The 21423-nt window shown below is 41.0% G+C and overlaps 1 protein-coding gene and 1 long non-coding RNA gene across 3 annotated transcripts in view; one reads left to right on the forward strand and one right to left on the reverse strand.

Annotated features, from left to right (window-relative positions):
- The window catches only part of LOC138795895 (odorant receptor 131-2-like), a 34272-nt gene extending 13034 nt beyond the window's left edge, over positions 1-21238 (forward strand). The window contains exons 1-2 of one of the 2 annotated variants that reach the window (XM_069975611.1): positions 1642-1728; positions 19059-21238. In XM_069975611.1, the coding sequence (XP_069831712.1) occupies positions 19083-19997 (915 nt within the window). In that variant the 5' untranslated portion in view covers positions 1642-1728; positions 19059-19082 and the 3' untranslated portion in view covers positions 19998-21238. Of the gene's footprint in view, positions 1-1641; positions 1729-19058 lie in introns of those variants that run through there. The other variant, XM_069975610.1, reaches the window with a different exon arrangement.
- The window catches only part of LOC138795896 (uncharacterized), a 99269-nt gene that overhangs the window by 27117 nt on the left and 50729 nt on the right, over positions 1-21423 (reverse strand). The gene's annotated exons all lie outside the window — the stretch shown is intronic.

The raw sequence follows: 21423 nt of genomic DNA on the forward strand, positions 1-21423 counted from the left end.
TGGGGTTTAGTGGGGGAGATCGCTCCTCCGGGACCTTGTCCCGGAGGAGTGATCTCCGTTACTGATGCCGGCCGGGGACGCGTCCAAGATGGCGCCGTCCTCGGCTCGGCACTCGTTCGTTTTCGGCTGCAGCAGCCGAAAGCAAACGAGTGCCGATCTCATGGATCTCTGCAGCATATCTATGCTGCAGAGATCTCAATGAGAGATCACAGTGTATATACTAGAAGTCCCCCATGGGGGCTTCTAGTATATGTGTAAAAAAAAAAAAAAAAAAGTGTTGTTAATAGTAAAAAGCCCCCTCCCCTAATAAAAGTCTGAATCACCCCCCTTTTCCCAGGTTTTAAATAAAAGTAAACAAATAAATAAATAAATAAACATGTTTGCTATCGCCGCGTGCGTAATCGCCCGAACTATTAATTAATCACATTCCTGATCTCGTACGGTAAACGGCGTCAGCGCAAAAAAATCCCAAAGTGCAAAATTACGCATTTTTGGTCGCATCAAATCCAGAAAAAATGTAATAAAAAGCGATCAAAAAGACGTATATGGGCAATCAAGGTACCGATAGAAAGATCACATCATGGCGCAAAAAATGACACCTCGCACAGCCCCATAGACCAAAGGATAAAAGCGCTATAAGCCTGGGAATGGAGCGATTTTAAGGAACGTATATTGGTTAACAACGGTTTGAATTTTTTACAGGCCATCAGATACAATATAAGTTATACATGTTATATATCGTTTTAATCGTAACGACTTGAGGAACATGCATAACAAGTCAGTTTTACCCCAGGGTGAATGGCGTAAAAACACATTTCCCCCAAATAAAAGAAATGCGTTTTTTTTTTCAATTTCACCACACTTCGAATTTTTTTCTGGTTTCGCAGTGTACTTTATGCAAAAATTCAGCCTGTAATTGCAAAGTACAATTAGTGACGCAAAAAATAAGGGCTCATGTGGGTTTCTAGGTGGAAAAATGCAAGTGCTATGACCTTTTAAACACAAGGAGGAAAAACCGAAAACGTAAAAACGAAAATGGGCCATGTCCTTAAAGGGTTAAGGTGCACTTATACTTTGTGAGGACATTTAGGGTCACCAATACTCAGTAAAGGTAATAAGGCGAACCATTACTAAGTAGGGACACTAAAGGGCACCATTACTGATTAAAGAGCATTAAGGTTTTTTTTTAACCAAGTGAGGGCTCTAATGGGGGATCAGTGGGGATGCCATTACTGAGTGGGGCCCCCTCCTTGAATGGGGGTGCAAAGGGCTATCACTGCTGAGTGTAGCATGCCACTATACTGTTTTTAGAGCATTAAGGAGCAACAATGTTGAATAAGCACATTGAAAAGGCACTATTATTGAGTGGGGGCACTAAGAAGCATTATTACTGAAGGAGGCACTATTTCTGTTTGGTGCCCATGTGATGTGCATAATGCTACAGGGTCAGCAATACAAAATAATGGGCCATAATTAAATACTACATGCACTGACTACAAAGGGCTCATTGAGGGATTACCATTTCAACCATGTGTCAGTTTCAGAGATCACAGCATCCTGTTCTTAACAGTGTCACTCTCCTGTTAGCTATGTGCAAGCAGCGCTCCTCCTCCACCTCTTCTACACACAGAACACTACAGAATATGGGGCAGCAGGAACTAGCAAAACACAAGCTTTATAATCTCACAGGCCAGTGATGAGAAGGAATGGTCAGATCGCTGCAGCCAGGTACGTGAATTGCAATGGTTTTCTCTTCTAACACTTTATTTATTGACACACTTGCCGTATGTGAAAGTTTTATAGACAGGTATCTTCCTGACTATTGGGACTATGGTATGTGCAATGCACTTGCTGTCTGATTAAATCTGCTTTATTTGTGTGTGATCAGTGACCGGCAACCTGTGGCTCTATGGCTTTGGTGAGACTGTCACTCTTCAGGGCATGCTGAGATTTGTAGTCTCACCACAGCTGGACAGCTACAGGTGGTATACTACTGTGCTGCAGGGATAAAGATTTGGTGGCTAAATTATATATGTAACTAAGAACCACTTAACCAGGCATCAAAATGTTATAGGTAGCTTTTCTTGGTTTATTAGGCTTGAAACACACATTGTATTTTTTTTTTGTTTTTTGTTTTTCTGCCAAAACCAGAAGAGGATCCATCTAAAAAGAGAAGTCCAAATCCTCCCTTTATATTTCCAGCCCATTTGAATACACTTCTGGTTGTGGCACAAAAACTGCACTAGCAGATTTCCCCAAAAACTGCAGTTTGTGTTTCCAGCATTATAGAAAAGTAGTAGGCAATGTTTATTATATTACCTCCTATTCTTATTACAGTCATACGTCCAGCACTATTGGGTCCAGTAAAATGGTGGGCACCATGCTAAAAACTTAACAGAACCCATTATAGTCAATGGGGTCCATCATATGCCACTATCATTATTTTTATTCTCCTATGAAAGATCAGAAGAATGGAAATGCTAACAATGATGATGTACGTAGTAAAATCAAAGTGAAAAGTGAAAACTCTAAGCATAGGAATGTTAGCAAAAATGGTTGGATTTGCAAGTGATTAGAGTTCATGGTAAGATCAAAATGATTGATGGCAGTTTGAAGAAATGAAGGGGGGGAGGGTGTAATTATATGTATATTTTTTTTACATTTTGCATCAGACTTTTGATGACCCCTGTTACTTTTCTGAAACTGCACATTCATTCGCCCATGATTTTTAAGACCCAATATTCGCTATATACTGTACATACAGGTGTGTACGCTATGGCTGATTGCCTGTCTAACGATCAGTTTCCCCATGTTACCTCTCCCTTCATTGCTGTAAAACAGACCACTGCACATGGCTGGAAGAAGCGAATAATCCTGCTGGAAACAGAGGCTGGCTTACATATTCTAATACTCCAGAAACTTAATGGGACTGTGGGCTATAGTTTGCCTAAAATCAAGTGCACTGTTAAAACCAAAAACATATAGTATAGAAAGCTATACATTAGTACCTATGAAGGTGTATGAAAGACCGAGCAGTTTTAGAGTCAGATCTAAAGTTTATAGTTTATATTATATATTTTATACAATTGACCATGAAAAGAGACTCAGTCTGATCAAAATGTCTGATGTCTGCGTGAGGTTTGTCTTTACACTGTTTGCCGTGTAGTCAAATAATTACAATGATGTCTATTTCATTTTACCACTTTAAGGGTATATTCACACGGGTGGGCTCGCAGCGAGATTCTCGCTGCGAGCCCGGCAGGTCCTGGCAGTTCCCATACACTACATACTTGCTGCGGTCTAAACGACCGCAGCGAGTATGTAATTATACCGCTCTTAACCCCTTCTGCTCCCCCGCTGTGAGCATACTTTACCTGTCCTCGCTGCACGGGTCCAGCGTCCTGCTCTCCTGTCCGGCCAATCAGTGTGTTGCCCAGCCGCAGCCCGTCCGTGTGAATATACCCTAAAAAGTTTTTGTAAAAGTTAATAAATGTGCTTAAAATTGCTCTATTCTGATCCTATTTATCCTTTCGTAACATTTTTATTTTTTGGTCTATGGGGCTATTTGAAAGCTCATTTTGTGCCATAATCTGCATTTTTTTAATCAGTATTACACTTGTGTATATGTGACTTTTTGTGCTTTTTGTTTTGGGCTATGTTCACACAACATATAACACCGGCTGTTCTGTGACCCGGCCGGGTCACAGAACGGCTGGGGTTACTGAAGATCATCCCGGCCGGTACTGCCGTCTGAACTGACAGGTTCTCTGCGGCCGCTATTCACTGAATAGCGGCCGCAGAAAACTGTCATGTCAGTTTTTGTGCGGCTGCTAGCCATGTGTATACACTCCGGCCGGGATTCCCTCTAGCTGTAAGTAAAGTATTATACACGGCCATGTTGCAAATTGGCAACAACGGCCATGATTAATGCTGCGTTTACATGAAGAGATAATTTGCCCAATCGATCGTTTAACGACTTTGAAGCAACAATTTGGTTTTTATAACGATCAGCATTTAGATTAATAAATCGTTAGAAAATTCTTAAGAAAAATCGTTATTGCGATCGTTTTTAAGATCGCTTAAGCCCATCTTTCACATAGGGTGAATCTTTGAAAGACTGTTTACACAAAGCGATCTGCAAATTTTTAGTGAACAACAAACGATGATTTAAGAACATGTTGAAAGATCACAATGAACGATTTCTCGCTTGTCGCTTGACCGTTTGCTGTGTTTACACAGAACGGTTATCCCTCAAATGCGATCGTTACTGCAAAAATTCAAACGATAATCGTTCCGTGTAAACGCACCATAATACTTATGTTGTGTGAACATGGCCTTAATCTATACCTGTCTGTTCAAGACCAGTATTTATGCATGTATATATTTTTTGTGGGTTGGAGAAAAACGTAGAGTCCCTATCTGTTGGTTGTTGAGGCCTTCATGCACCAAACATTTTGTACCTTTGAACTAAATGGTACAGAGATGAAGGGCCCACAGGGAGCAGCAGGAGGGCCTGTCTGGATGATCCTTAAATCACCAGGCTGCCCATTGAAGTCAGCGGTGGTCTGCTGCTGCCACTCCTATCGGTGAGGAGCAGACCATCGCTGGATTGATTGTTGCATATCAACATGTTAAAAATCCACAATCAGTCGACACCATGCATGTTGGCTGATCATAGTCTTTTCATATGACCTATTACACCAAAGGATAATCGTTTAGTGTTATAGGGCCTATAGTCTGTGTATGTCTTTTAAGGCAAGATGGGTTTCCTGTATACAGATCACATCTGCTCCACTAATCTTGGCCTACTTCCATAACATTGATCTTTTATAGGGAGAGGTCAGACCTTTAACATTAAGTAATATAAATGTAAGGACCATGAGGAAGACCTACAATTTTGCTTACTGAAAAGATAATACTTAGGTTTAAATTAGACTGTATAGCCAGGCAGCCAGATAATATGCATAGAGAATTTATGTATAAGAAGATAACCCCCCACCCTCCTCCCCTATGGCCCATGGCCACTCAAACAGACGTATACTTCCAGTGGTGTATTGTCTACTAGCTACAGTTCTGATATGATTTGCAAAAAACAATCTAGCCTAGTACCACGCTAGTGCTGCCATAGTTACAGTGGGGTTGGGGGGCCCAAACTTGATGAACAGCCTTGGCCTATGGTAAAGTTAATTCGCCCCTGATTAGAGGTATTTTTATACCCATTTACATATCTGCCTGGGCAAAAAAAAACAACAACACACAAACATAATTTATATCCTAGATTAACAAATTTTAATAGTGTACATAACCATGTCCCCACATAAAATCTACTCCCCTTGGAGTGCAGTCAGGCCCTCTAAAATTAGTGGATTCTCCCCCTTATAAAAGATCCAAGCCTCTTTTGATGACTTGGCCACTGTTTTCTTCCCTTTATAGAAAGTGATTCAACATACTGGAAACCCCCATTTATACGCAATAGAGTTCTGTCTCAAGATATTTGTGCTATTGGCAAATTCTCCGCTCCTAGACAATGTGGCTGCTGAAAAATCTAAAAAAGGGTTATTTTCTGTTATTTGTCTAGAAAAGGCTTTGTTTGGTGCCTTAAAAGTGTAGCCTAGTGATGACATCTCTCGGTATGGATGCCCCCAATTTTTGGGTTTCGGTAGCCTATGTGCTTTGTTGATTATGTACATTGATTTTCTGTTTTTACCATAAATAGACCGGCGCTGGCACGGGGATGCCAGTGCCGTGGTCCTTTTTTGAACCATGGCCTGGTTCCCACGCTGGTATATTACTGAGCACTAGCCAGGCTTGAAGCACTGCAGGCAGACTGGCCTGCCCCCAGTGGGAGGAAACCCCCTACACTTTATGACGCAGCTCCATTAAAATCAATTGAGCCCCCTCATAGAGGGAAAGGGGTTTCCTCCCACTGGGGATGGTCCGGCCCACCTCCAGTGCTTCAGGCCAGGCTAGTGTTCGTTAATAGAACAGCACAGTGCACAGAAATCGGGCCGTGGTTCAAGAAAAGGACTGCGGCACTGTATAGGCTGTATAGGCTGTGGTCTATTCATGGTAAAAACAGAAAATCGATGTATTGCTGGTACAATCGCTTTAAGTCAACAAATGAGGTGTCGGGAAGAAAGCACAAACAGAAGTCAATCAAGAAGGTTTCCAGATCCTCGCCTTTCACTGATTCAGGGATACCTCAAAATGGAACATTATTGAGATGTTCCATGTCAGCAATTTTTAGTTTGATTGCAGTTATGTCATTTGTTATATTATTTGTTGTGTCTACTGGTTCATTGTGGGCAGATAGTTAATACTGTCATTTTTAACTCATTCGTGCAATTCGTGTGGTCCTTTATCACTGTGATTTCAGTAGGGACCTTAATATACTGTAGGTATGCCCCTGTGACTATGCCCCCTTCGGCTTGCTCTGGGCAGGTCATGTTACCCCAGTTGGATGTTTGGGATTGTGTAAATGGTGGGTTTTTATTTAAATTCTCATTTGTGTAAGAGGGTTTTTTTCTATGACCCCCTTGTGTCCCACTCTCCAAGCTAAGTTGTGGTTCCAACATCCTGTCAACTGCAGGGTTAGTGTCAGGATGGGAAGTTTTATAGAAGGAGGTCGGAGACAAGGAGGTTCTGGTATGGTCTGGGATACCCCTCTCTCAACTGTCGGTCCACCTGAATGACCAAGGTCACTTAACCCAGCCCGGAACTGGAACCGGAGGGCGGAGTCGTTCCAAAAGGAAAGGCCGCTCCACTGCCTGAACTCCGGGCAGTAGTCCTCAACTGGACGTTTACCCTGCCGTAGCAGAGTTAGGCGTCACTCAGCATTGGCTGCACTGTTAGGGTCGTCATATAGCAGGCCTAATGTGGAAAATAACCGGTCGATTGTCTGCAAGTCGTGGAGTCAGGAGACAGGGAGAAGGCCCATTCCTGAGGTGGCCCCTGGATAAGGGACATAACTATGCCCACTTTCTGAGCCTCGTCTCCAGAGGAGCGAGGACGTAGTCTAAAGAACAGCTTAAATCCCTCCCGGAAGATACGGAAGCTTCTCCTGTCCCCCTTCAATTTCTCTAGGAGCTGGACGGGAGGTTCAGGAGGTGCCAGGAGGTCATGGTAAGCTGTCAGGTGGACCGGCTCCTATTCCTGGACTCTTTCAGCCAGCTTCTGTACCATGGTATTGAGCTGCTGCATCTCGTCCAGTATGTTGGTCATGGCGTTCATGGTGACCATGAGGCACAAAACAGTTAGGCTGGCTATTCTGTCAGGACCGGGAGGTAGGGGCAAGAGACAGTGGGCCCTGAGCCTGAACCCACCTACTACCTACCTACTTGCATTGCCAGTAGGCTGAAAGGCAAGCGGGTGTGTCAGATAAAAAGTGAAAACAGACCCAGTTCACATCAGGCTCACTGCACATTCCTGACAGTTAGTTAGCACTATCTGATGCGTAAGACCCGTGGTTAGTAGCCTTGGTGGGGGCTCCCTGATACCCTAAATTATTGGAATGTTTTTAGAACTCACACTTCTATTGGAACTAGGGTTAAGAGAGTTGTTGGGTTCTTGTTGCACTACTTTCTCCTTTTTTTTTGTAGCTGTAGGTTTGCAGGTTTGGTTCGGTTAACTTGCATTCTCTCTTTGACTCTCTTTTGTGCATACAACATTTGCTGTGCGAGATGAGAAATGTGAAAATTTAACCCCTTCAAGACCAAGCCCATTGATGCACGGATGTCTGGGTCAAATTAATGCAATGTTCCTCCCTGCCTTTTAAGAGCCATAGGGCTTTTATTTTTCCAGCAACAGGGCTGATTGAAAAGTCATTTTTTGCGCCATGATCTCTAGTTTTTATTATTATCATATTGGAGTAACAGAAAATTTTGAATCACTTTTTATACATTTTTTTGTGATATATAATTTTAAAAAATCAGCAATCTTTTTTTTTTTTGTTTACGATGTTCACCGTGCAAGAACAATGTTATATTTTAATAGATCAGACAATTCCGCACGCTATGATATATAATATGTTTATTTTTTTTAACATATTTTTAGTTTTATAATGGGCATTTAGTTAGTTTAGTTTCATAAGGGGTTTTTTAATACTTTTAAAAACTTTTTTTATTACACTTTTTTTTTACACTTTTATTTTACAGTAAAACATGCAATCAGATTGCATGTACTGATCTATGCTATGCCATAGCATAGCATAGATCCATGTTATAGGCGATCTATGCATAGATCCTGCCTGAGAGCAGACTCTATGCATGGATGGCCTATCGAACAGGACGGAGGTAAGTGACTTACCCCCACCCATCGGAACAAGCGATCATGGCTACGGGGGTCCTGACTTCTCCTGTCACTGAGTACCTTAAACGCTGTGATCTATTTAGATCAGGACGTTTACGGGATTAATAAGAGGCAGCTGCGGGATTGCAGCTGTCTCTCATTATCCTCAGCCCAGACACACTGATGTGTGCGGGACCGCTCTCACTGCAGCGGTTTCACACACATCAGTAAGCCCCTTCAGTCAGGAATGTATATATACATTCCTACTGCACGGGGTATGTGCAGTAGAAGCATATATATATATATATGGATTGCTGACATCAAGGGGTTAATAGTTTGGGCAATTCCACACGCAGCAATACCAAATATGTTTATAATTTTTTTAAATATTTTTTTTATTTAAAAAAATAGCAAAATAAAGCGATTAAAACTTTTTAGCTATGTTTCTATGGCTTTTTTTTTTAGCTTTTTTTATACTTATTTGTAGTCCCCTATGAGCAATACCTATGTACTTCATTGATCGATGCTCTCAGCACTCAATTGCTACAGGCTGCCAAAGGCAATCTCAGACAGCCTGTAGCAATCATCAAGCCACGGCAGCACCTCTGCTAGGCCTAGGGCTGTCTGTGTAACAGATTGTGTTCTCGTAAATAATACGCTTGCGGGAAGCGAACCCCCCACACCACCAATGAAGGCATTCTAACACTATTTAAATGCCACTGTAAATTTTGGCAGTGGCATCTAAATAGTTAAAGGGGAACTCCAGGTAGAGGTTAAAAAAAAATAAACTTCTGCAGAAGCATAACGCATTACTTAACTGTCTATCCCAGTTTTGAAACTTCCAAAAATCCATTTGTTTGGGGGGGATGGGGGGCGGCTCTGTTTTAAGTTTCTGTTCTTCCTGGTTTGGCATTTTCCAGAATGCAATGCTTTCCCTCATGTGATCATCACAGCCCCCATCCATTACAATCAGTAAAATTAGTGCAACACCTGCTTCTGGCCGGTCAGAGATGGTGAATCAGTCAGGGGATTGGGTTATCCAGCCCCACCTCCTGTGACATCACACCCTGCCCCCTGTCTGCATCATCAGCCTGATCTCAGCAAACACACATAATGTGAGACAGATGCATGGAAGATTTTCTCCTAGGGGGGATAGCAGCAGGAGCGGGAGACAATGTTATTTGGCTCAGGGGCCATTTTTTCACTTCCTGGATTTCTGTCAGCTTCTATCAGTGTGGCAGAAACCTACATATACAGTAATACATTGAATAAACACATCTATATAACTTTTAATGTACAAGTTTTTCTTATCCAGAGTTCCCCTTTAAGTAGCTGGCAAGGAGGATTGCTCTGTTGATACAGATAGGGATCATGTCAGCAGCCTGTAGCAATCGAGTGTAGATAAGATCGATCAATGCAGTACTGCTATGATCTCTCAGCAATCATGGTATTGCTCACAGTCCCCTTTAGGGGGACAAAAAATAAATGTGAAAGAAAATAAAAAAAATAAAAAATCCCATCCCATAATAAAAGTTTAAATCACCCCCTTTTCCCATTTTTTAAATAAAAAGAATTAACAAAAAAATAAATATTTAATATGACTGCGCAAAATCAACTGATCTCCCTGATCTTGCCGACAAGCATCGTAAGCGCAAAAAAACGGCAAAAAGTACAAAGTTGAAGATTTTTCGCCACTAAAAAGTGATCACAACTGAGGTACCAATAAAATGTAGAGATTATGGCGCAAAATAGCCCCATAGACCAAAAATAAAAGCATATTAAGGATCAGAAAAGAGCAATTGTAAACACATTTATTTATTTATTTATTTTTAAGTATAATTTTTAAAAGCAGTAAAGTAAAAAAAAAAAGTTATATACGTTGGCTATCATTGTAATCATACTGACTCATGAGGGTGCGTTCACACCTACAGGATCTGCAGCAGATCTGCAGCAGATTTGATGCTGTGTTCAGTTATTTAAATGAAATCTGCTGCAGAAAATCAGCTGCATATCCTGTAGGTGTGAACGCACCATTAAGGAACATAGATAATCCGTTCGTTTTACCACAAGACAAACAGCATAAAGACGATTTTTTTTTTTTTTTTCACAAATATTTTTTTCACAGCATATTTTATGAATAAATTAATTCAGTCATTGCAGAGTACAATTGGTGTAAAAATTGGGTCTGTAGGTGAAAAAAGTGCTATGGCCTTTTAAGCACGAGGAAGAAAAAAACATAAGTATATCTAACACCACGCTGTCGCAGACCAAATTTCCATTTCAGTATCAAAACTCTTTATACTTGAGTAAATGCAAGAAAACATCCTGAAAGGAAATGTGTCAACTAAATTTTCTTTTACTGCTTAGAATCAGATACTAAAACACGTACTTTTATTCCAATCCGTTTCTCTTTTTTGACTGTAATTTTTTTTAATTTACTTTTTGTACATTGTTATGGGTGCCATATGCCGGAGCTGAGCACTTAGTGACATGCTTTACAGCAAGACTCATAGACATAGACGACAACAGATATTCATGTCCCCTTGAAATGAATGTAAAACATTTCTGAGAGCGCTCTGTGACCTTTGAAAAGGTTATTCCACAGGGATTTGCTATTTTCTCCTTTACTGGTGTCACATGTGGCTGCGGTGCTGAGCAGATCACTTAACAGCTGCCTCCTCTTATCACTACAGACACAACAGGAAGTCTCAGCTTAGTTTTAGTCCTAGTGGTAAGAAAGGGAACTGTGAGATCAAGATTATTTTATAATATAGATAGAAAAATGAAAAATTAGAAAAAATGTCACCAAAAATTATAAAAACATTAATAAAAGAATACGTCATTTTCTGATGACACATTCCCTTTAAGGCTTTAATGCATTCTCCGTCATCCTCGCACATTACTTTGTAGTGTTGATGATCTGCTTTGTACATTGGCATAGAAACAACTGCTTGATTGGTGAAATGACAAGTTACAGTAGCTAGGCCTCCACGTTTGATTTGTGTGTTTGCCAATATTGTTATCTGGATTTGTTTCCACAATATGCTCTGTCTGGCTGAGCAAACAGCTTACTCAGCTTTATCTTCCATCATGTATATGTCTACAAAACCTTTTATCCTAGCGTTGAATAGACCTGATTGGAGCAATACAAGGATGGAGCACCGCTGTTATTGCTTAATGGGCAACAGTTTGCTTTAACACCACAATTAAAAATTAGTTATATGCTATTATTCTGCTCCACTCTGGAGATAATGCAACTCAAATTCATGCTATAAATGTTGGTATCCATTACTGGAACCAAGTTTACAGACTATCTAGAATCATGAAACCTCTATCTACTACCTAGCACAGGGTGTGGGGAAGGGCAGGTGTCAAAAGTGGCAGATTGCACAACAAGAGTATATTTAGCCTATGTGAACATATATGTCTTACACAGCAAAGTGTATGGGGTGGGGACTGGGATAATTAGCTGTTGGCGTTTAGCTATCTAAACTGTCTGAAAAGAGAAGTGACCTTAAAGGGGAACTCCAGCAATCCCCCCAAAAATAAAATGCACAAAAAAACAAATAGGTGCACTCACCGATCCCCTATAAATCATTGGACATATTCCTGCTTGTCTACACTGCTCCTAGCCCCGGATTAAAACTTTTAGGGTGCTAACACACACGTCCGATGTGCAGCAGATCAGCAGCAGATTTGATGGTGCAGATTTGATGCTGTGTTCAGTTATTTACATAAAATCTGCTGTGTATTCACTGTGATACGTTGTGTGTGAAGCTACCCTTACAAATGATCCCAGTTTTACATCAGTGCACCCTGCTGGGAAACTACATTTCCCAGCATGCATTGCACCTCAAAACCAACTGCCAAGTATCTGCCTCATTTTTTAGTATGTGCCCATTGTTGGCTTAAACAGCTTCTGCTTTAGGGCCGGTTCACACTGAGCAAACACGGCGCAATTCCGCGGAGGAGCTCTCCGCCGTGGAATTGCGCCGTGTTTGCTCAGTGTGAACCGGCCCTTACTGTGTAAACATCTATCTATCTATCTATCTCCTATCTATCTATCTATCTATCTATCTATCTATCTATCTATCTATCTATCTATCTCCTATCTATCTATCTATCTATCTATCTATCTCCTATCTATCTCCTATCTATCTATCTTTTTTTTTAAACAAATTTTTTATTGTGATAAAAAAAAAATAAAAGAACATCTTCCAGAAAAGTAATAATAACAATTAGGACACGCAGGTCCTAGCACCAAGTACATAGTTAATATGATGTCCTTTATATAGAGAGGGCAAAAGATAGATAGATTAGGCATTGGAAAAGGGTGCATGGAACCAAAAACGTGCAGTACAGATATACAAGTCCTATACTTCTGATAGTGTGTATATCACATCCATCTTATAAAATACCTGGTGCAGGTGTAAGCATTATATCTTAAAAAAAGTGATATATATATATATATATACCCAATTTCTATACTTGGACCCTTCTGATTGAAAGTGTGTATATCCAGGGGCGTAGCTAGGGGTTCAGCCTAGGGGGGGGCGAGTGAGTCTGAGTGGGCCCCCAACCAACATTACCCATAGGGAACCCCAGCAGGTGACAAGGCTTTCTGAATAATAAAGGGAATATTCTTCTACATTTCTTATAGTGAATAAGGATAAAGAGCAGTGTAAGAGGCTTCTACATCTGGAATATAGAACCACAAAAAAGTAAAAGTGCTTAAGATTAGAAAAATATAGCTGTCTTCTTCCACAGACAGCACCACTTTTGTCCTCAGTTTGTGTGTGGTATTCGACTAAAGTGAATGGAGCCAAGTTGTGATACCACACACAACCTAAAAGCAGAGGTGGCGCTGTTTTTTTGGAAGAAAACAATTATGGCTTTTTTTTTGTTTTTTTAATTCTGGAGAACCCTTTTAACCAGATTATCTTTGCCTAAAAATAATAGTGGTATAGGTAATAAGCTTTTAGACATTAAAAGGGGTGAGTTGGTGGTGATCATACATGTATGTACAATCCTAGATAAGTGATCAGCTGCTAGATATCCATTTCTATTCTATCTATCTCCTATCTATCTATCTATCTATCTATCTATCTATCTATCTATCTATCTATCTATCTATCTCCTATCTATCTATCTATCTATCTATCTTGACTACATAGATAGATTAGAAAGAGAAAGAGATGAAACAACTGTGTCTCCTTTTCCCTATATTGTTCTGCTCAGGAGGCTGTCACTGATCTTTTGTTTCCCACCCATTGGCCCGGTATTCACTGATTGGTGGATGAGCTTGCCTGGCAACAGAAGAGACAGAGATCATGTGACTTGGGTCTCAGAAAGAAGGGGAGTGGAGACAGTGTGGACCAGGAAGTGTGGATTTTCTGCAGCTTCAGGGTGTAAGTCAGGATGTGCTGCAGACAAATAGCCCAACTTTCTTAAAGGACAAGTGCCATGAAAAACTTTTTCCCAGTAATTGAAGCACATTACAAAGTTATATAACTGTGTAATATGCTTCAATCACCTATCTGCCTCCCTTCCCTGTCTTTTCCCCCCTCCACCCCCCACCAGGAAGTGTCCTAACTCACACAGACCTGATTAGTGCCGTCACCGTCACCAGGCAGCTCCTTCTTGTGAGGATGAGTCATCAGCAGGAGGGCTGCTCTAGCTCGTGTTACAGCAGCCCCCCCTCCCCAGTCCAAGTGATGGCTTGCAGTTGTTCAGCCAATGGGAGCTGAGCAAGCCTGTCACCTGACAAGGCAGGGGAGGGGGGAGGCTAGTGTAACAGGAGAAGGAGCTGAGAGAAGAGCTTGGTGACGGTGACAACAGTAATTAGGTCTGTGTGAGTTAGGACACTTCCTGGTGGGGGGTGGAGGGGGGGAAAGACATGGAAGGGAGGCAGATAGGTGATTGAAGCATATTACACAGTTATATAACTTTGTAATGTGCTTCAATTACTGGGAAAAAGTTTTTCATGGCACTTGTCCTTTAAGTGGAGTACCCCTTTAAATAATGTTGGAGATGCGTAGCATCTAGGGTATTATGAATACTGCTAGATTTTAGGAAGATAATGTTAGGAAATATTTGTAACAAGTCATATATGATTACAATTTTCATTGTTTGGAACTCATCACTTTAATAAATGCAGATGTGTAGTCAACCGACTACAGGACCGAAGACCAAATCCACACCAGAATACGATGAGCGCAGGAGCGCATCGTATTCTGGTGTGGATTTGGTCTTCGGTCCTGTAGTCGGTTGACTACACATCTGCATTTGTCTTTCCCACCGTTGGTGGTGATGTCCCCCAGTATAGCTGCGGAGTACACCCCTTCATGCTGCATTTAGAGTTGTGCCTAATATTCGCACAACTCATCCAGGTGAGTGGATCCTTGTCAGATTTTCTTTCCATCCACCTGGCCACTCTTCACTACACGAGGAAGCGCCCCCTGTTTTCCCTTCTTTTCATCATCACTTTAATAAGGAAGATATAGCAGTAACTTTTTTTCTGCCTGGATCAGAGGCAGTCGTAAGCAGTAATAATAACCACTTCCTTTTATCATATTTGGTAAACAGCAAACTATAAAACCGCTGAATAGTTTCATCTAAACTTGGGTTATGTAGATAACTAAAGGGCTAATATTAAAAGAATTGTTCTTTTGCCATGACATAGGGGGATCTACAGTGGGATTCCTAATATTACTAAATAAAGTGGGATAGGTCAGATTTAAAAAATGGGCCCCCAAGCATTAGGGCCAAAACAGGTTGCAGAGGCAAGGGGTTAATACACTCTGCTCCCCAATGAAGTATTGAGTCCCCTGTCACTTACCGATCGGGACCCCCGCAAAAAAATGACACCCCATACAGCCCCATAGGTGAAAAAAGTAAAACCGTTATAAGCGTCACAATAGGGCCATTATATTATTAACTAATTGCCAAAAAAAAGGATTTCATAAAAAAATATATATATAACATTAGAGAATCTGTGTAACCTGCATATGGTTGTGTTCGGACTGACCTATAGAATAATGGTATCATGTCGCTTTTACCATATAGTGCATTACGTAGACACAGGAACCCCCCAAACGTTACCATATTGCATTCTTTTTTACGATTTCACCTATTTATATCTTCATAAATAATATATTTGGAATTCCATCATACATGTTATGGTAAAATGAAAGACGCCATTACAAAGTACAACTATTCCTGTAACACAAAACTGAAAGTGCTGGAGCTCTTAGAAGAGGGGGAGGGAAAAACGAAAGCGCAATGATCAAAATTTGCGCGGTCCACTGGGTCATTTTGGGCCTGATCCTCAAAGGGTTAAAGTGAATAAAAGTGTTTGTTTTTTTTTTTAAAGTGTAATTTTAAAAAACCCCTATAAACCCCATAAAAGTTTAATATTCCTCCTTGCCCATTATAAAAATAAAAATATTTTCAAAAATAAAATATACATATTATATATCATAGCGTGTGCAATTTAGTAAAATATAAAATTATTGTTCCCGCATGGTTAACAGCGTGAACGGAAAAAAGAAAACACCAGGATTACTGATTTTTTTTAATTATATATCAGAACATTTTTTATAAAAAGCAACCATAATTTTTCTTTTCTTTTTTTTTTTTACAACGTATTTTTTATTAGAGTTTTCATATTATCCAAAGAACATCAACAGAGGACGAAGAATACGTAAAAAACCATGTATACAACAAAAAAAAGAAGTCGGTGGTGGGGTGAAGAGTCCCATCCTTGGAGGGTATCGAACAGGCAGAAAGAAAAAAAAAATAGGCTGAAGTTTCTATGTCCAACCGGCATACAGTTAGTATGGTACCGCAACCCATAATTGCAACTGGTATAGAAGACAACATTTCCCCGTAAAAAAGGATATAAGGTCGGAGTAAGAGTTCCCAGTATCTGGAGAAGAAAGATTAGGACGGTCTTTAACGTGGACGTTTCCTATTATAGTTCACTGTAGACCATTCAGGTGAGAGAGGGCACTGTGGCGGGCGTTTCCCCCCATTTGACTCTTCATTGCGAGAGGTCAGGTCCCATTCCGAGCATAATCTGGCTGCTTCTTCCAGGGTATTGGCGATGATGGTGGTTCCATTCCTGGAGAGAATCAATTTAACATAGGAAACCCAATTTTTACAGGATTCCCTGGTCTCTGAAGATCTTGGTACTAGGTGCAAATTCTCGTCTGCGTGCTAGAGTTGCGGCAGGGAGGTCAGCAAAGAGCGTGATAGATGAGAACCATTCTGGAATATTTGTAGCTCTCCTTGCTGCTTCCATAATCTGTTCTTTTACGTGATAAAAATGAATCCTGATTATCACGTCTCGTGGTGTAGCTGCGGGCAGGCTCCTTGGCTTGGGTAGCAGATGTGCCCTATCTATAAACAGATCCCTGTCAACAGCATCAGGGAGTAGCTGCACAAAGTAGTCAGTTATGAATTCTTTTAGTTGGTCTGGCTTGCCTGACTCTGGTATGCCTCTCACATGTTACGTCAAGACCTATCTTCAACGTCTGCGAGTTTTAACTTCAGGGCCTCTACCTCATCCTCCAATGCGTTATGAGAGTTCACTAGTTCATTATGTGACTTAGTGAGTTCGCCCATTTTGGATTCAATGTGGGAGGTCCTCTACCCAATAGCATCTATTTCTTTATGGGCCTTAGAGATGGCGCGGTCAATATTTTGTTCTATGGATATGTTCAATTCCTGCAGCAGGAGTTTCATCACAGACTCAGTGACTGGCCTGTCAGTAGCTGCTGGGCCAGTGTATACATATTGCATGGGGGCCCCTTCTTTAGTCAATGGGGTATGCATAGGTCTCTGAGAGTGGGACACTTTCCACGATAGCGGCGTGGGTGGGAGGGAAGGGGTGTCCACCTCTAGGAAGGTGCTGGAGCTATAGGCCCGGGAGACAATGGTGGTCGCGCACCTCTCTGCTGTGTGGCGCAGAGAAGGGCTCGCCTCTGAAGCGTTATCAGGAGATGATTCCAACGCTAGCATAGGAGCTGGTGAGATTGGTGCTCTATTTACCTCTGATCCCGTTGCTGCTGGGGATATGGCTGAGGCGGCTTGTGCTGTTTGTCGCAGAGGGATGTGATGAGACGGCCCTGCAGCGCCGCACTTACTGTGGCCGGCGCCATCTTGGATCTTGTCGGCGGCGGAGATAAAGTCAGGTATTTTCTTCGGCCCCTTCTTCTTTTTGGACCGGGTCATGTAGGAACTCAGAGTAACAAGAGAGGTACCCGTAACCCGTAAACTTGTTAGTTTGGGTCACAGGAGATTGTTTGAGCTGCTGTATAGCCGGTGCTTGCAGGATCTCAGGACTCACACGTCCGTCCTCATCGGCATCTGTACATGCCCCCCATAATTTTTCTTTTAAAACCAATATAATAGTAATAAAAACTAAAAATCGTGGAGCAAAAAATTACACCCCAACCTGCCCTGTGCATCAATGGGCTCAGTCTTAGGGGTTAGTAAATAAAATCAAGGAAAGCACAATTTAATTTTTTGACCCCTCGCTGTTACTATTAGTAATATATATTTAGACTAAAAGAAGTTTTAAAGAAGAATCACTACTAACCTCTCCCCGTGCCCCTAAATCCCACATCACAGGCTCTGAGACCCGCGCCAGAAGGCATTTCTCCCCGATTCTCATGATTCATGGAACATACCTAACCTGGATGATGGACTGCCCCTTCAGCCAACTAGTAACTGCAGCGGTGCCCCACCCCAGTCCAGCGGGCAGTCCATTAACCGGGTTGTGACGTTCCAGCCGTAGGAAATCCTGAAGCCTGGCAGGGGTCCCGGAGCAGCAGCAATAGCTGCAGAGGCATGGGGAGGGGTAAGTAGTGGTTAATTATGTCCCCCACCGCCCCTTGCCAAATTTTAAAATTCGCTGGACTTCTCCTTTAAGCTCTCTTCATACCAGTCCATTCTTGCCTCAGATTGTATATCCATGATGACCATGCGGACATTAGAGAGATAAACATGTATTTTTAGAATGAAATACAGATTGTGGTATTTTTGATGGATGTTTTTCTACTCGCCTTGGCAGCAAGTGACACAGAACCACCTCTGCAATTCATTTCTAACACCTTTTTTACTGCAATTAATCAGGAAAGGGTCAAGATGTTATAGTCAGATAAACCAGGCTGCCTGGATACTCTTCCTGGAGCTATATATTGGTTTCTTAGTAATGAGTGTGCCTCATTCCTATGTTCATCTCACTTTTATAAAGAGATCTATGTCAGGAATATAGTTATAGACACTTACCAGAAATACCCGGTGAGATGCCTCAGCTGTACTAAGATATCCATTCGGCTGTACCTGTAAGGAGGCTGAAACAAGTCCATAAAGAAGTGTGCAAGGACCCCCTGGGACTGTAAGGTGCTCTCCTTAAAAAAAAAGATAGGTTTGATGTAAACCGTGATTTGCTATATTGATGATAACCTATTATGCCTTTATTTGTAGATGTCTCTGATGTTATACACAGTATACTTTTGTTGTGTGAATATATTTTTATATATTTTATTTTCCATTTATTCTTCTGATAATCAAAAGATTTGAATATTTAATCAGAAATGTATTTATGATTTAAATCTTGTAATTAAAGTTCGAAACAGTACATTGCTATAAATATATATATATATATATATATATATATATATATATATATATATAGGCAATAGTGTTAATAGCATTTGGTATAACTTATTTAATAAGGAGAGATACATATCTGCTTTGTTTCGTAGATTTGCATTTATCATCTATATACTATGAACAGCACCAATGACTCCAGCTCCAATCGATTACTCCACACATTAAAAGGCTCCTTCTTCCTGCTGGATTTCCTTATCTGCTCTGTTTTCACCATCTTGATAACTCAAACTGTGTGGAAAGACAGCGTACTGAAGAAGGAAGTGCGATACTTCTTCTTGTGCCACCATCTGGTGTTCTTGACTTTATTCTTTGGTTTCGGAACTATAACTAGCTACTTGCGAGCTTTCCAGGTCAATGCCCCAGTCATTGTCTGCTGGATCCTTTTTGCAGTCCAGATAATAGTTGGAAGGGCGGTGCTATTGACTCTAGTCTTAATGGCATTGAACACTTGCATAGCTGTTTGCTGGCCTCTTAAATACTTAGGATTGGCTCATTCTCTGAAGTATAAGCTAATTGTGTGTCTATGGATTATTGCTTTGCTGGACCCTGTGGTGTCACTCGTCTATGAAGGCATACAGAAAGGTCACCAGTATGTTGTTCAAAAGGATCAAAATTGCCCGAATACCATATCAAGTACATCACAGAGAATAACTGGAATAGTTTTCATCATCATACTGGTCCTTGTCATCTTGGGATCTTACATTATTATGTTTAGAGAAGGAAAACGAGCCGGGCATTTTACAAAATCCAACCGCCAAGCCAAAAGAACCATCCTGATCCATGGACTACAGAGCGCCCTGCACATCCTGCCAACGCTCATGAACATTTGGATCAGTGGGAAAGGCGATTATTTTATTCTGGATTTGTTTAATTTTATTATCTTCTCCTTAGCTCAGTGTCTCAGCCCTGTTGTATATGGACTGAGAAGTAGTGAACTCAGACAAAAGTTTATCGAAAGACGATATTGCTGCGGAGCATTTGACAGATATAGTGTGGAAAGTTTTCAGAATGGACAAAGCATAAAGACCTGAGGACTAAATAAAAGATCGAGGCTGTGTATTTCATTGTGGATATCAGTGGTAAGAGACTCCTATCAAGCCTGCTGTCAGATGTTCTCATCATATCCTCAGTGTTGTCCATTGTACTTCTGCACCGACAATTGTGGCTTTCTATCATATGTGATTGTGCGAACACATCAGTCACTTGAATGATACTGGTGGTCAGATACAACAGGAAAAACAATTGATATTTTCATGCCTTGACTGTTTTCTTGTAATATTGAGTTGCATTCATATATGGAAGCAGGACAGAAAACTAGAAAGCTTTTACAGTATATAGAAGTCTAACTTCCATAGAAAGAACAATATGCCTGCCCATGACATCTCATTAAGTAAACCCATTTCCATGTGCCCTTTAAAAGATGGTCCCCGGCTGGTTCAGGTGGACCTGGTCAGTCTATCAAGTGAGTAGCATTTTATTTGAATAGAAAGGATGTAAAATTACATTTTGTATATATGGCCATGGGTTTGTTAAACATAAAAAATACTCACCCTGATTCCCTGCTGCCCCTCGTCTTCCAGATCCCACTGATCACTGTTTCCCCCGTTTCTTGAGATAAGCCATTTCAGCAGGAAGTGTCCCGCTAAGCCAATCACTGGACATAGATGAGATGGTTTGTCTCCAAAGCAGGAAGAAGTAGTGAAGAGCAGGGACCAGGAGATGGAATGGCAGCTGTGGGGATCAGGGTAGGTGAGTATGACAACTTTTTATGTGTAATTCACCCCCAATCATATATAAATGTAATGCGCCTGGACAGCCTCTTTAAGTGGCTACTGCCAGAAAAGTGTATGATTGACATGTTTATGAGGCTGTACCTGTACCAGCAGTAGTTGTTATCAATAGCACAACCCCTTTATTAACTATTTATTTCTGATCAGACTTGCCCTATTATTGACTTCCATGAATTATGTAAGTTTGTATCTGTAATTGCATCTCTGTATGAAGCAGGTTCCTACTATTACTATAGTAACAAGACTAACCTATGCGCCACTGAAGGAATAGTCGAGACCTGAAAGCCACAATCACAGTGTATGCATCAAGTTCTAATGTACAGGTCGTATGCTGCTGAGCCATCTGTCCATACCGGGCTTAATTTCTGACCTTCTGCCTCAGCACAATGTACAGGATCAGCTCTTTACTGAAGAACACATCTGACAAATCCTCTCTCATTCATTATATGGGCATTGTATATGGAAGCTTTTTTTTTTTTTTTTTTTAATAAACCATTCATTAAATTAAAAACAATGAAACAAAGCAACGCTGGTCAATAGATCTGGCGCATTAATAAATATCTTCCACCTGGTAAAAAATATCTCTTATGTTTTTCTTTATCAAGTAATGGATAGGTTCACTGCATCCTAAAAAGAAAATCAATGCTGCATTCAGGATAAGATGGTG

This window comes from Dendropsophus ebraccatus, chromosome 6 (genome assembly GCF_027789765.1).
Source record: "Dendropsophus ebraccatus isolate aDenEbr1 chromosome 6, aDenEbr1.pat, whole genome shotgun sequence".
Lineage (NCBI taxonomy): Eukaryota > Metazoa > Chordata > Amphibia > Anura > Hylidae > Dendropsophus > Dendropsophus ebraccatus.